At 38.4% G+C, this 16,125-nt stretch overlaps 1 protein-coding gene across 4 annotated transcripts in view; it reads right to left on the minus strand.

Moving 5' to 3' along the window:
- The window catches only part of tmem260 (transmembrane protein 260), a 39,887-nt gene extending 28,163 nt beyond the window's left edge, over positions 1–11,724 (minus strand). Inside the window, exons 1-4 of one of the 4 annotated variants that reach the window (XM_012969480.3) lie at positions 11,621–11,724; positions 10,944–11,163; positions 5,343–5,374; positions 2,935–3,086 (exon numbers count right to left, since the gene is read on the minus strand). In XM_012969480.3, coding sequence (XP_012824934.1) covers positions 2,935–3,086; positions 5,343–5,374; positions 10,944–11,103 — 344 coding nt within the window. In that variant the 5' untranslated portion in view covers positions 11,104–11,163; positions 11,621–11,724. Of the gene's footprint in view, positions 1–2,934; positions 3,087–5,342; positions 5,375–10,943; positions 11,164–11,299; positions 11,578–11,620 lie in introns of those variants that run through there. The other 3 variants (XM_002933742.5, XM_004917225.4, XM_031891381.1) reach the window with 3 other exon arrangements.
- Positions 11,725–16,125: the final 4,401 nt, after the last annotated feature.

Raw genomic sequence — 16,125 nt, forward strand, 5'->3', positions numbered from 1 at the left:
CTCACGAGCCACTGGTTGGGGATCACTGCTGTAAAGTAAATTGCAATTTTGCCATTTGATACACTATTCTGTAATCTGAGAAGCAATGTCTTGCATCCGTCTGTTATTTTTCTTCCTCTCGAGTCTGATAAAAGAATATGCAAGGAATTGTGGGAACTGGAGCCCATTCTGGAGAAGAGCTGACCATAGATACAATGTTGCAATACTATAAACAGGAAAAGCAGAGGAAGGAACTGTACTTGGCAGACAGACAACAATATTTACATTTAAACATAACTTTTTAAGATACTATATATTTGAAATTTGCTTAAAATGACATCTTCTTTAATTATACATTTTGGTTTTTTTTTCTTTGGGTCGTCAATCTCTTTAAAATGATGCTCCAGCTTATTATAAGAATTGTTTGTTTGGTTTTTTTGAAGCCTAATAGGCTGGAGCGCCGATGTAACCATCGTCTCCAAGCCTGAGTTTTTCATTTCCCCCAAGCAACCCCGGGCAACAGAGCAATATGCTCAGAGCAGCAGGCAGGGAAGGAAGAGTGAGTAAGTCTGGCCCAGAAGGGGGCTATCGCTAAGGAATGTTTTAAGTGGTATATTCCTATAAAAACAATAATGGGAATGGGTTAGTGTCATCCTATTCATAAAGTATATTTTACACAACAAAAAAAAAAAAAGTATGTAACAAGGGAGAATGCTTGGGACCTGTATTGCATTGTTCACCATACCTTAAGACAGTACTTCAACTTTAAGCTAGCTTTTAGTATGCTATAGAATGGCCAATTCTAAGCAGCGTCTCAAGAGGTCTTCATTTTTTTCTTTTTTTATATACCCATTTCTTCTGCCACTTTCTAGCTTTCAAGCAGAACTAAAAAAAAACGATTGCTCTGTGAGGCTACAATTTTATTTTATTTTATTTACTTATGTTTCTGTTCAGACCCTCTCCTATTTATATTTCAGTCTCTCAAAAAAGGAATCCAGTTAAAAAAATGGAAGATAGCCTTCCTGGATATCAGATCTCATACATGTAAGTTGCAATTTGTCCACAAGCCTGAGCTCTTGGGAACAATAACATACCATACATGATATCAGTTTCTGCAGTACCAGAAAAATAAAACATGAATGGAGAAGGAAATTGTAGTTGTTGTTGTCAAGAAGTACAGTTCAGTTAAACCCTTGAGTGCTACAATATTTAAATGGCAGACATTCTAGTATAATCTATGCCCTACTTTGCTTAGTAAAAAAAAAAGAATTAAAAATTGTTTGTATCTTGCACGATAATCCTCTGAAATATGGGTCAGACTAAGGTTAGCAGTTTGAAAAAGCATTCACATCAAAGTCGGGCAAGGTTAACAAAATTCCAACAACATGTGATTCCAACTGTTTTCATTCTGAACGGATTGAGGTACAAACGAAATGAATAACTTGTTCTGGAGGAAGAAAGAGCTGACATATTGTCACAGAAATTTTATTGCTGGTTTAATTAAAGGGGAAGTGATAAAATGCTGTTTTAGACAAAGAAACTGCTTTTCCTAGATAGGGATATAGTACCTAGACATATTCACTATTGAAAGCAGCATCTGTCCTTTTCTGTTTTCTGCCCTGGTAGTTCTTTTGAAACCATGTAGCAGAAGCCAGCTCATGAAGAAGCATGCCAGGCTGACCTCTGTTACAGTGTGACACAGGACCAGCAGTATAAAAAGGAAAAGAAAACACTGCTTTTAATTGCAATTATATTAAAAATAAAATAAAAATCACAGAGAACTTTTTTTTGGGGGGGGGGGTTAGAAAATGTTGGGGTTTTCCCTTTTTGGCATTTTTAGTGCAAAAGCCATACATATTATACTTATTTCCTAAGTAAAACATCAGATAAAATAACTGTTGATTGCAAGCCCTAACTTATGTTGAAGAAACTACCCCTTTAATGCCTTGTTGGTACCAATTGCGACAGAACAGAGGGAAGGAATTAAGGATGCTTACCCCTTGTTGGGTAAGGGAAGAACAGGAATTCCTGATTTAAGCAGGTGAGACATAAGTTGAGAACTCAACTTTATCAATTTAATTATAAAAATATAAATAGGATTGCACATAGACTCACAAAAAAGATTCTTAAAGTAAACTATGAATTTTGTATTATATCGATATTCCATCACTGAGTCATTATCCCCGAGACAATGACAGTTTCTTTTTTGTGGGTGGTCAGGTTCAGATGAAGTTTAAAACTTAACTTCAGAAAGCCGTGTTCTTCACAGGTCAAAAAACAAACACATCACAATAATATCAAGACAGGCAGTTATTTTGGTATTAAGGGCGGTTTTGCCCATAAAACTGTATTCCCAATCAGTATAATAGAAATAAGTGTAATCTAACTTTAATTGTGTAAAAAAAAAAATAAATGATGAAATAAATCAAACACATACATACACACAGGGTGCAGGCATCAAACACATGGCCACAACACACTATTGCTTGTGTGGGAAAGGGGAGTGGTCATGTGCCAGATGTTTGAAAATGGTCTACTTGTATAATTTTTTGTAGGTAGGAATAAAAAAAAAAATCACCTGTATTCACATTATTCACATCATGAACAAAAGATTTGGGCAATTTGACATCACTTTTCTTTATTGAGAAATAAAGAATGCATCAAGCCAAGTATCTGAAATCACCTCCCTGTGCCTATTAGGCATAAACAAATCACTCACTTTCTATTCATTCCTATGGGATTTTTAGAAATGTATTTATCAGTGGGTGAAAGTTTGATAAATAAGCTTCTTATTTATTTTTTCTCTTTAGCTTATGTTTTCTAGTAACCAAATGAAGCAGGCACTGGTGAAGAAGTGTCAAAGATGCAAAAAGTAACTGAAAACTGGCGAAACATGTGTAGTACTTAAAAATAAACATACTTTAAAAATACATATATAACAGAAATTCAGCTTACCTAGATGTTGTATAGAACAGAAGAGATGCTGCCGCTGCTCCAAACACGCCACATAGAAGATTTACCCTGTATGCAGCAGAACCAATGGGCAAAATGATAATTGCCATTTTAGCCAAAATTGTAAATAGTGGGTAACCAGGAGGGTGTGCAACCTGTCAGGAGATGAAATGAAAAAGGTACAGACTTATAACATATAGATTTTGATATATTACTTAGGCTTCATTTTTCACATGTAGGGAAAAAAGACCTACCAAAGTCGCTGCAAGTTTTTTAAAAGTTGCTGTGACTAATCCGCGCAGAAAAAAACGTTTGTGATAAGTCACAACAGCAGACACAGTACCCTAAGTAGGGAAAATAGCTGCAATTAGTCGCCACAACCGACTTTTTTTAAAAGTCGCGGCGACTAACCGCCCCATGTGTCTTTGCCCTTAGACTACAAAGGAATACTGAAGACAGAGGGCTTGTTAAGAATATATTTATTAAATCTGTTCTCATACATGCAAAGTTAAAAAAAACTGGCAAGTGAAAAGGCGCTGATGGGTGCAAGTTGTGCTCTCCATGCATTGGAGCACAAGGTAGGAGTCCTTTTGGATGCACTTTAACTGTGCTATATTCACATTTGACAACTGCCTAAGACATTAACTAGAAAGTTCCCTTGTCATGTCCATATGTAAAGTTAGGGCTGCATGTAAGATCTTATGTGAATAAAACCTGCTGGCCATGGAAAGTAGTCTTAAGCTTGCCATACACGCAACAATTATGATCGCAGGAAAGATCATTCACACCCTCCACTGATGTTCAGGGCTGAATCGTCAGATATGGATGAAACAAAAGGGATTCTATCCCTATCTAACAATTCAGTCCTAAACGCAGATTTTGCCCCTTTAACGGCGCCCAGTTAAAATCTTTTGTCCCGCCTGATCGACGAGACAACCAACATCCAAAGCTTTTGCAAAATCGGTAGTCTCGTCGATCCAGCATACACGCACCGAATATCGTACAAAACTAAATGAAAATATTGGTGTGTGTATGGCCAGCTTTAGGCCACTAGTTAAAATCAGATATGTTAAATGCAAGTTTTGGTTGCTCTTCAGAGACATAAGAGCTCGGAGAATCCTTTGTAGGAACTGTAAAGTTGACTTGGCGTATGTGGTGACTGGTTTGAAATGTCAATCAATTAACAATAGTGAGACAAAGGCCTGAAGCCTTGCCCTTCATTGGAGTTTTGTTGAGCTCTTGATATCAGCTGAGCTGAATGAATGTACAACAAGTCATGGTCTGGTTGAGTGAAGAAAAACAAAGCTGGCAGTTTGCTAATTAACAATCAGGAATATGCCCATGCAGGCATTTGGTTTCTCGCCTCCAACCACACTTAAAGACTTGGTAGATGCACCAATTTTGCATTAATACATCCAAAAGGAATAAGAATAAGCCACAAGGGATTGGAATTTAGTCTGACAAGTTTCGCACCATAGACTATAAACATGTAGATTTCTATGCCTATTAATTGTTTTGATACTGAAACTGGGTGCCTGGGCAGCACCTATTTTGTCAACATCTACTTGTCTGATCTGCTCCTGCTTCCTTTTAGATATATAATCAGGACACAATTTCATTTAAATTAACTGAAATCCTATTATATCAGTTAAAGGTTTAAAAAAAAAAAAAAAGGTGACCTGATATCCAGAATGCTTAAAACATTGGTAGTTTGATAAGAAATATTTCTGTAATTTGGAGCTCCATACCTTAAGCTAAAACGCATTTAAACATTAAATAAACCCAATTGTATTTTTTGCCTTTAAATGTTATATTATTAGAGAAAAAGGAAATAATTTTTAAAAAAATCTGAATTATTTGCTTAAGATGTACTAGAAGGTGGCCTTCCCGTAATTTGGAGCTTTCTGCATAACAGGTTTCTGGATAAGGGATCCCATACCTGTACACATTTTTTATTCGAACAAAAATGATTGATTTACAAACAAAAAAAAACCTGATAATCTAACAAAAAACAAACTATTACGGCAAATATAAGGACCACATGGCCTTTGGATAGTTCTTCACTGACAATCACCCAGCCTTACCTAAAGGGATCATGACACCATAATTAAGTATAATGAATAATAAAACTTATTAAAACTGTTAACCCGATTTATTTCATTCTCCCCAGCTTACACACATTTTGGGTTGATAATAAGCCATGCCACTGTATATACAGTAAAAGCTTTGCTTTATAATTTTGTTTAATTGGATTTAAAACTTAAAGTAAATTGTCGCATACTGTACTTATAAGTTAGTAAAACTATGGTTTGAAAATAAATTAATCTACTTTGCTCCATGCTTAATTAAACTTCCCTAATTCCTAAAACTGTTAATGAGAGCATTGATTAAACAATAAAATTAATACTTACTCCAAGCTCATATGCGGCTGTGATCAGCTCCCCTGTGGAAAAATAATGTAAAACCAATAATTACTACTAGGAAATGACACTCCTCCAAAGTTTTCCAAATTCAAAGGCTTGCATTGGGATTTTGCATTAATTTGGCTTGATAAAAATAAATCTAGGGAGATTTAACAGCGTGAAATTCTCAGCAAAAAATCCACCCACTTTAGATTTGGTATAGCTAAAAGCATTTAAAAAAAAAAAACACTGTATATATACACATGCACTCATGTCTTATATAACAAGCAAAGCGTACTAACTAGTCGGAAAGATAATATAATATCTCTGGCAAGCATTCTGATACACATTTATATGTAATGAATTACAATTAAGTATCAGTTGCTCTTGAAAACAGAATAATTTCACACACACATATTGAGTATGTCATTTTTATTTGTCTATACAATACAGAGGAACCTCATTTTTTCCATCCCCTGATTTTCAGTTTTCCTGCATTTTACACAATATTTTGTGGTTCCTCCAATTTATAATGCATAATGTATTTCCAGGATTTACCAACATTTTTTTTGTTCCCCTGATAAATGTAAAATGGGGGTCTACTGTAATTGTGATAACTCAAATGAACATAAATTATTATAGCATTTCATTTACTTCAGGTTTATTATGTAAGTGAATACCAGGTTTTAAAAAAACACATGAGCTTATTTATCTGTTTTCAAGTCTGTGAATTAAAGTTTGTTTTTCACAATCAAATAAACTTGCATATTGAATGCTTATTGATTAATAAGGAAAACTCGTTGAATAAAAATTTTTCAAGTTTACAAGCTCTAAAAAACCAAAAATACCAAAAAACCAAGAAAACTAAAAAACCAAGAATATGGCTTGACTTTGCCTATGATAACTCCCATTGACTTCTATAGAAACTTGCAAGCTTTTACATGGCAAATTTTTACACTTAATAAATACTACTTATTCAAGTTTTCGAACCATACCTCGAGTTTTTTTAAGCTCAAAAATCTTGAATCTTGAACCAACAACCTCGACTGTTCATAAATACCTGCCAACAGTGTCAACTAACATACATCCAAAGCAAGTAATTGAGAGTATTAGAAGACATCTCTAAGACCTACACAAAAGCACTCAGTATACAGTGGTGTGAAAAACTATTTGCCCCCTTCCTGATTTCTTATTCTTTTGCATGTTTGTCACACTTAAATGTTTCTGCTCATCAAAAACCGTTAACTATTAGTCAAAGATAACACAAAATGCAGTTTTTAAATGAAGGTTACGTTATTAAGGGAGAAAAAAAACTCCAAATCTACATGGCCCTGTGTGAAAAAGTGATTGCCCCCTTGTTAAGAAATAACTTAACTGTGGTTTATCAATTTCAATTTTCAATTTCAATATCAATTTCTGTAGTCACACCCAGGCCTGATTACTGCCACACCTGTGCCAATCAAGAAATCACTTAAATAGGAGCTACCTGAAACAGAGAAGTAGACCAAAAGCACCTCAAAAGCTAGACATCATGCCAAGATCCAAAGAAATTCAGGAACAAATGAGAACAAAAGTAATTGAGATCTATCAGTCTGGTAAAGGTTATAAAGCCATTTCTAAAGCTTTGGGACTCCAGCGAACCACAGTGAGAGCCATTATCCACAAATGGCAAAAACATGGAACAGTGGTGAACCTTCCCAGGAGTGGCCGGCCGACCAAAATTACCCCAAGAGCGCAGAGACAACTCATCCGAGAGGCCACAAAAGACCCCAGGACAACATCTAAAGAACTGCAGGCCTCACTTGCCTCAATTAAGGTCAGTGTTCACGACTCCACCATAAGAAAGAGACTGGGCAAAAACGGCCTGCATGGCAGATTTCCAAGGCGCAAACCACTTTTAAGCAAAGAGAACATTATGGCTCGTCTCAATTTTGCTAAAAAACATCTCAATGATTGCCAAGACTTTTGAGAAAATACCTTGTGGACCGACGAGACAAAAGTTGAACTTTTTGGAAGGTGCGTGTCCTGTTACATCTGGCGTAAAAGTAACAGCATTTCAGAAAAAGAACATCATACCAACAGTAAAATATGGTGGTGGTAGTGTGATGGTCTGGGGTTGTTTTGCTGCTTCAGGACCTGGAAGGCTTGCTGTGATAGATGGAACCATGAATTCTACTGTCTACCAAAAAATCCTGAAGGAGAATGTCCGGCCATCTGTTCGTCAACTCAAGCTGAAGCGATCTTGGGTGCTGCAGCAGGACAATGACCCAAAACACACCAGCAAATCCACCTCTGAATGGCTGAAGAAAAACAAAATGAAGACTTTGGAGTGGCCTAGTCAAAGTCCTGACCTGAATCCTATTGAGATGTTGTGGCATGATCTTAAAAAGGCGGTTCATGCTAGAAAACCCTCAAATAAAGCTGAATTACAACAATTCTGCAAAGATGAGTGGGCCAAAATTCCTCCAGAGCTCTGTAAAAGACTCGTTGCAAGTTATCGCAAACGCTTGATTGCAGTTATTGCTGCTAAGGGTGGCCCAACCAGTTATTAGGTTCAGGGGGCAATTACTTTTTCACACAGGGCCATGTAGGTTTGGATTTTTTTTCTCCCTAAATAATAAAAACCCTCATTTAAAAACTGCATTTTGTGTTTACTTGTGTTATCTTTGACTAATAGTTAAATGTGTTTGATGATCAGAAACATTTTGTGTGACAAACATGCAAAAGAATAAGAAATCAGGAAGGGGGCAAATAGTTTTTCACACCACTGTATATTACCGTGTTTCCCCGAAAATAAGACACTGTCTTATATTTTTTTAAGCTCCAAAATATGCACTAGGTCTTATTTTCAGGGGATGTCTTATTTTTCCATGAAGAAGAATACAGTACACATTTATTCCATCGTTTGGGCGAGATTTATCGCCCAGCCATAGGTGGGTGTCTTATTTTCGGGGGGTGCCTTATTTTCCGAGGGGGGTGAAAAATCGGGGGGGTGCCTTACTTTCGGAGGATGTCCTATTTTCGGGGAAACAGGGGTATATATATTCCACAAAAATACCAGCAACGCCGGGATTTTTTAGGAACATACAGTCAGCATTACGTTTCGGTCTCAAGGCATTGAGAAAGGTCCCAACTGGGAAACTGAAAAATCCAGGTGTTGCTGGTCTTTTTGTGGTTTCTATGTTTTTTACTGTGCACCTGGGTAGAGATTGTTTGAAGCAGAGTTCTACCCTATGGACATTATATATATATATATATATATATATATATATTATATATATATATATTCATGTGGGCACATGAACACTACATCCATATGTGCTTGATGTGTGTTGATCAGTTAATTTGAAAAACCTTTGCAGCTATAAAAGCCTACAACCTTCTGAGAAGGCTTTTCACTACATTTTGGACCATGGCTGTTGGGATTTGCTCGCATTCAGACAGAAGAATAAGGTCAGGCACTGATTTTAGGAAATGGGGCTTGACTGAAGTCGTCATTCCAGTCAAGTTCTTCCACATCAGACTCAAAAATCTGTTGCATTATGAAACTCTTCAAGCACAAGGACATTGGCAAGCAGAATAGGGTTGTCCCCAACCTGTTGCCACAATGTTATAAGCACACAATTCTCTAGAATCTCAGTGTATGCTGTAGCATTATGATTTTTCTTCACTGGAATAAGGGTTTCTAGCTCAAACTATGAGCTGGAATGATTCCTTCACCAACAAATGTTACAGTTTGGACTATGCATGTATGCAGGTAGTGCTCTCCTGGCATCTGCCAAGCCTAGAGTAGCTGTTCTTTTAGATATTGGAAACATTTTTATCATACAATATGTTGTGGGTCTGCATGTATCCTGCCATGCATGCTGGGGTATTATGCATAAAACTGACCCTGCATTTATCCTCCCATGTACTGATGGGTGTTGTACTTGGAAGTTACACAAAACATTGTTTTTTCTTATGGCGTTAAAAAGCCACTGTAGCTTATTGGTAATGTTTTGGGTATTATACATTGATTTGGCACTGCATAAATCATGCCAAATGTTCCAGAAAGTATCTTGTGTTCTGGGGTATTACACATAGAATTGGCTCCCTGAAGGAATATGTGAAGGAAACGTCTTTAATTAGCTTACCAAAACACAAAAATCACTCTCTGCCTATGCCTACACAGAACCTAGATCTGAACCCCATCAAACACCTGGGATTAAAAGGATGACTGACTGCCAGACCCCATCACCCAACATCAGAGCCTGGTCTCACAGATTTGTCTGAATGGAAGAAAATTCTTGCAAACAAATCTAGTGGAAAGCCATATCCGAAGCGTAGAGGAAAAGAAGGGACCAGCTCCTTATTAATACCCATGGCATTGATATTAAGGGCAGATTCATCAAAGTACGAGTTTGAATCCCGAAATGGGTAAAATTCGGATTAGATACGATAATCTTCTGATGATCGAAAATGTCACGAAAATGCTTACGGAAAAAATGTAATAGTCATGATAATATCGTATTATCGATCCAAAAGTCACAAAATTTTCATATCCGAATGATCGTAAACGGAGGGAAAACCTTTCTGATTCGATCCTTCTGTGCATGGTTTTGGAAGCCTCCCATAGGACTCATTGGCATTTTGCATCTCCAACCTGGCCCAAGTTAAGTCACGATAACGGATCTTTAATGAATCCGAAACTTTTGTACTCAGCGCGACAAATACGATTTTGTCGCACAAATTGTCGCGCAAATAGTTGCAAAGTACAAAAAAGTCACGCAAATTAACGAAAGAGTCACAAAGAATACGCACAGTACGAAAATTTAGAAAAAAACACAAATTTTTTGTATTCAGAATCATTCGTACTTTGAGAAATGTGTCCCTAACTGTTCAAAAAGCTCATATAGCTGTGGTGTTTATGTGTCCACATACTTTTGGCCATAAGGTGTATGCACTGCCTAATTCTGGAAGATATAGTTCTACAACTGCTGTACATTTTTGCTTAAACCAGCATGTCCCAGAGTAGGATTCACAAATGACCTGACTAAGAATGCACCAGAATAAACAAAGCTATTCCAAAACCAGTAAAACCAGAGCTCAGCAATTTATAAACTTTCTCAGTTTGTTGAATACAATTGCTTTGTGACATCTGTACATTACCCAGAAATTATTTACTAGCAATGCTTAGCCATCCCTTTTTCCATAGAATCCATTATAGTGGTTTTATCTCCAAACATGCAAATATCTTATACAGGTATGGGATCCCTTATCCGGAAACCCGTTATCCAGAAAGCTCTGAATTACAGAAAGCCTGTCTCCCATAGACTCCATTTTAATCAAATAATTCAGAATTTTAAAACTGATTTCCTTTTTCTCTGTAGAAATAAAACAGTACCTTGTAATTGATCCCAACTAAGATATAAATAATCCTTATTGGATGCAAAACAATCCTATTGAGTTTAATTAATGTTTTATTGATCTTTTAGTAGACTTAAGATATGGAGATCCAAATTACAGAAAGACCCCTTATCCGGAATACACTTGGTCCCGAGCATTCTGGATAATGGGTCCTATACCTGTACATGTTTTTATTAGCATCCAAACAATATAGATTCAATGTACCTGAATCTCCGCCGGGCACGGATGGGTGTAATGTCTTTATGTACACTGCAGACACCCCAGCAAACACTGCAAGGCTCATGATCCCATTCCCATAAGAATTGAGGGAATGTATGGCAAAAGTATTTCTTTCAGGTGCCATTGATTTTTTTTTCTTAGGCATGATGGTTCACCAGAAAATAATCAGCAAATAACTACATACACCATGCAGTCCTTACAGTACCTGTAAAAAAAAAAAAATCTTAAATATAGAACATTATATAGTTTAAGACCTGTATGTCACAGTTAGATGAAGAATACAATATGTGTACAATATGCGAAGCCACAGTAGTAACATGTTAATGGAGTTGCCACTTCACCCCTTTAAATCAGTCGTTTATTGCTAACGTCAGAAAACGCATAAAATTGACAGCACTCACACACCGTAACTCCCACTGGCAGAGCTCCAGCAGCCACATTCACTACCAGGGCACCCCATGATACTGCGGGTCACATGACTTGTTGTCTGGGCAGCAGCGTCTCTACTCTATCCGTGTGTGTAGGATTGAGCCTCTCTGTTACGGAGCCCTGAATGGGCCAATATCAGAGCCGCGCAAGGGCGACACTAATGCCGCCAGCTGTATAAGGCCCCTAGTTGCTTTCTTCAGTTCGATACAATGCTAAAATATACCGTTACTTACAAAAGTCTAATTGGCATAGAGGAAATGCAGGGCTTCCTAACATCAGTTGCACATTGTTACATGTCTTCCGTTCCGGAGCTTAGGGGAAGGGAAGGATGGTCATGTGATCAGCCTGACTGAGGGAGAGAGTTGTAACTAGAAGTCTGGCTAGTCCTCCTTTTTATTATTATGTATGAATTAATATAGGAGGGGGTGTATGTGCCAGTGTTTGTATGTATTATATACTGTGTATGCACAGTTTAAAGCGCTGGTCTTTGTATCTTTGGTCGCTACTTCACCTACTCAATGGCGCATGCGCAGTACCTGCTCAACGCTCCTGGGCTGAGGCATAAGTAGCTGGCACTGTCTGTCTACATCAGGGGTGGACGTTTGTATATGTACGTTTTTATTTATATAGTTGTTCATCAGAACAGTAAATTAATGAAACAAACATGGGTCATTGCAATAATAAATACAAAGTACCAAATAGAAATGGTCCTTATGGCTTTAAATCCCTACAGGTTCACTTCTTTTAGTTGTGCTGGGCAGAATAGAATGTATCTAAGTAAGTTAATACAGGTCCTTTTCAAAAAATTAGCATATTGTGATAAAGTTCATTATTTTCTGTAATGTACTGATAAACATTAGACTTTCATATATTTTAGATTCATTACACACAACTTAAGTAGTTCAAGCCTTTTCTTGTTTTAATATTGATGATTGTGGCATACAGCTCATGAAAACCCAAAATTCCTATCTCAAAAAATTAGCATATCATGAAAAGGTTCTCTAAACAAGCTATTAACCTAATCATCTGAATCAACAAATTAACTCTAAAAACCTGCAAAAGATTCCTGAGGCTTTTAAAAACTCCCAGCCTGGTTCATTACTCAAAACCGCAATCATGGGTAAGACTGCCGACCTGACTGCTGTCCAGAAGGCCATCATTGACACCCTCAAGCAAGAGGGTAAGACACAAAAAGAAATTTCTGAACAAATAGGCTGTTCCAAGAGTGCTGTATCAAGGCACCTCAGTGGGAAGTCTGTGGGAAGGAAAAAGTGTGGCAGAAAACGCTGCACAACGAGAAGAGGTGACTGGGCCCTGAGGAAGATTGTGGAGAAGGACCGATTCCAGACCTTGGGGGACCTGCGGAAGCAGTGGACTGAGTCTGGAGTAGAAACATCCAGAGCCACCGTGTACAGGCGCGTGCAGGAAATGGGCTACAGGTGCCGCATTCCCCAGGTCAAGCCACTTTTGAACCAGAAACAGCGGCAGAAGCGCCTGACCTGGGCTACAGAGAAGCAGCACTGGACTGTTGCTCAGTGGTCCAAAGTATGTCATTCGGAAATCAAGGTGCCAGAGTCTGGAGGAAGACTGGGGAGAGGGAAATGCCAAAATGCCTGAAGTCCAGTGTCAAGTACCCACAGTCAGTGATGGTCTGGGGTGCCATGTCAGCTGCTGGTGTTGGTCCACTGTGTTTTATCAAGGGCAGGGTCAATGCAGCTAGCTATCAGGAGATTTTGGAGCACTTCATGCTTCCATCTGCTGAAAAGCTTTATGGAGATGAAGATTTCATTTTTCAGCATGACCTGGCACCTGCTCACAGTGCCAAAACCACTGGTAAATGGTTTACTGACCATGGTATTACTGTGCTCAATTGGCCTGCCAACTCTCCTGACCTGAACCCCATAGAGAATCTGTGGGATATTGTGAAGAGGAAGTTGAGAGACACAAGACCCAACACTCTGGATGAGCTTAAGGCCGCTATTGAAGCATCCTGGGCCTCCATAACACCTGAGCAGTGCCACAGGCTGATTGCCTCCATGCCACGCCACATTGAAGCAGTCATTTCTGCAAAAGGATTCCCGACCAAGTATTGAGTGCATAACTGAACATAATTATTTGAAGGTTGACTTTTTTTGTATTAAAAACACTTTTCTTTTATTGGGCGGATGAAATATGCTAATTTTTTGAGATAGGAATTTTGGGTTTTCATGAGCTGTATGCCACAATCATCAATATTAAAACAAGAAAAGGCTTGAACTACTTAAGTTGTGTGTAATGAATCTAAAATATATGAAAGTCTAATGTTTATCAGTACATTACAGAAAATAATGAACTTTATCACAATATGCTAATTTTTTGAAAAGGACCTGTATATATGTGCTATTGGCTAGCAGGTATGGTAACCATTTCCTGCTTTACTTTGGTATAGTGCAGGGAAAGGCGTGGCACCTTCCTCTTTGCTTTCACCTGAGGAACAGGGTGGATGGCTGCTATGTACAGTGTAACCCCTATCCCCAACCGTTCTTACACGTGAGCAACAGTCAAATGTAAAAAGACTTGGAGAGCAACACAAGCATCATAAAAGTTCATGGCGGTGCCAAATAAGGGCTACGATTGGCTATTAGGCAGCCTCCATGCACACTATCAGCTTACAGGAGGCTTTATTTGGTAGTAAATCTTGTTTTTATTCAACCAAAACTTGCCACCTAGTCAGAAATTAAATTGGGGACACTGAGAGCAACATCCAAGAGGTTGGTGAGCAACATGTTGCCCCCGAGCCACTGGTTTGGGGAACACTGGTGTAACCCATGTTCTACTGGAAGGCAGCTATTGAGCTAAAACAGAGGTTACATACATTTGTACATTAAAGATTAGGAGCTTACAATGGTAGTGGGTGGGTAACCTAGAGACACAAATAGGAGGGTATTTAGTGCAGCAGGTAACAGTGGGTGACATTGCACTATAAGTGCCAGTTACCAGTTCAGGTGCGATGTGAGTGGCCAAGAGGTAATTTTTTAGTTTATTTTTAAAGAGACCAATAAGGATTTTTTCCAGAGGAATTCAGGGATGACATTCTAAATGTAAGAAGCAGCATGGCAAAAATGTTTAACCCTTTCCCTGCCACCCACGTAGGTACTACGTTGTTTTAAAAAAGGCAGTTTCCTGCCAACACCGTAGTACCTACGTTTTCCCTCCCTGTGCCATTCTCTCTGCATCGGCGGCAAAAGCCGCCGGTGCAGAGAGATAGAAGTGCCCCAAACCCCTTCGGCAATGAGCCGAGGGGGTTGGGGGGGATGGTCCTGCGATGCGATTGACGCAGGACCATCCTACAAGCAGCAGATGCGATCGCATCGCATCTGCTGCTTGTACTGCTTCCTGCTTCCCCCCTGAGCCGCCTCCTACCTACTTCCTTCAGACGGCTGCAGCATGGAGGAGCTGGGAAACGATCTCATCTTCAGGACAGGTAAGTGTGACTTTATTTTTGTTTATACACACTTTTACACACACTTACATACATTTATACACATTTATACACACATACAACACAATTTAGCACAGGTTTTTTTTTTTTTAATTTTTTTTTTTTTCCCCACTTTGCACACTTATATACACTCATATACACTCATATACACTCATATACACACTGTCACACAACTTTTACATGTGCACATGTATACACAAACTCCCAAAAACTTTTTAAAAATTTTTTTATTTTTTTTTCATTTTACTTCTTTTTTTTTTTTATTTCCCCCAAAAACTGTTTATTTTGACAGCGTGACTATTGGATCAGATATTCTGACCACTAATTATGCTGTTGTGTGACTTATTTTGTTGTTTCATTGATTTGCACATTTTTATCCCTATATTAGTATTCCTGATCTGTTTTTAGCGTAGCTTTGCCATGTGTAACTTTGGTGTACAAAAATAACTTTACCTATTTTGAATTCATCAGAATGTGTACTTTCCAAAAATATATGGTTTTCTGGGGGTCCCTGTGTAGTTTGGGGGTCTTACTGCATATAATAGGCCGTCAGGGGGCTCTGTGTGCAAAAGCTGAGCTGGCAGGCGAGAAATCCTTATGCGCTATTTTCATTTTGGGGTCAGTACATACCGCAGACTTTGGTATATCTATGCATATTGGGCATCAATCTGTTCAGTAGGCCTCTGGTGTTCCTATTTGGGGTGAGTTGCCTTTGTACGCAAGAAATTGTGTGAGATAAATGCGGCAAACTGCAACATTTTCATGCGATTTTCTCAATAGTCATAAAAACCACTAACTTTAGGAAAGCTTTGCAGATGGGTACTTTGGTGTAGAAAGGACTCTTTACCCTTGTTGGATTTGTCAGAATGTGTACTTTCCAAAAATATATGGTTTTCTGGGGGTCCCTGTGTAGTTTGGGGGTCTTACTGCATGTAATAGGCTGTCAGGGGGCTCTGTGTGCAAAAGCTGAGCTGGCAGGCGAGAAATCCTTATGCGCTATTTTCATTTTAGGGTCAGTACATACCGCAGACTTTGGTATATCTATGCATATTGGGCATCAATCTGTTCAGTAGGCCTCTGGTGTTCCTATTTGGGGTGAGCTGCCTTTGTACGCAAGAAATTGTGTGAGATAAATGCGGCAAACTGCAACATTTTTATGCGATTTTCTCAAATGTCATAAAAACCACTAACTTTTGGAAAGCTTTGCAGATGGGTACTTTGGTGTAGAAAGTACTCTTTACCCTTGTTGGATTTGTC

Source organism: Xenopus tropicalis, chromosome 8 (assembly GCF_000004195.4).
Source record: "Xenopus tropicalis strain Nigerian chromosome 8, UCB_Xtro_10.0, whole genome shotgun sequence".
Taxonomy (NCBI): Eukaryota; Metazoa; Chordata; class Amphibia; order Anura; family Pipidae; genus Xenopus; species Xenopus tropicalis.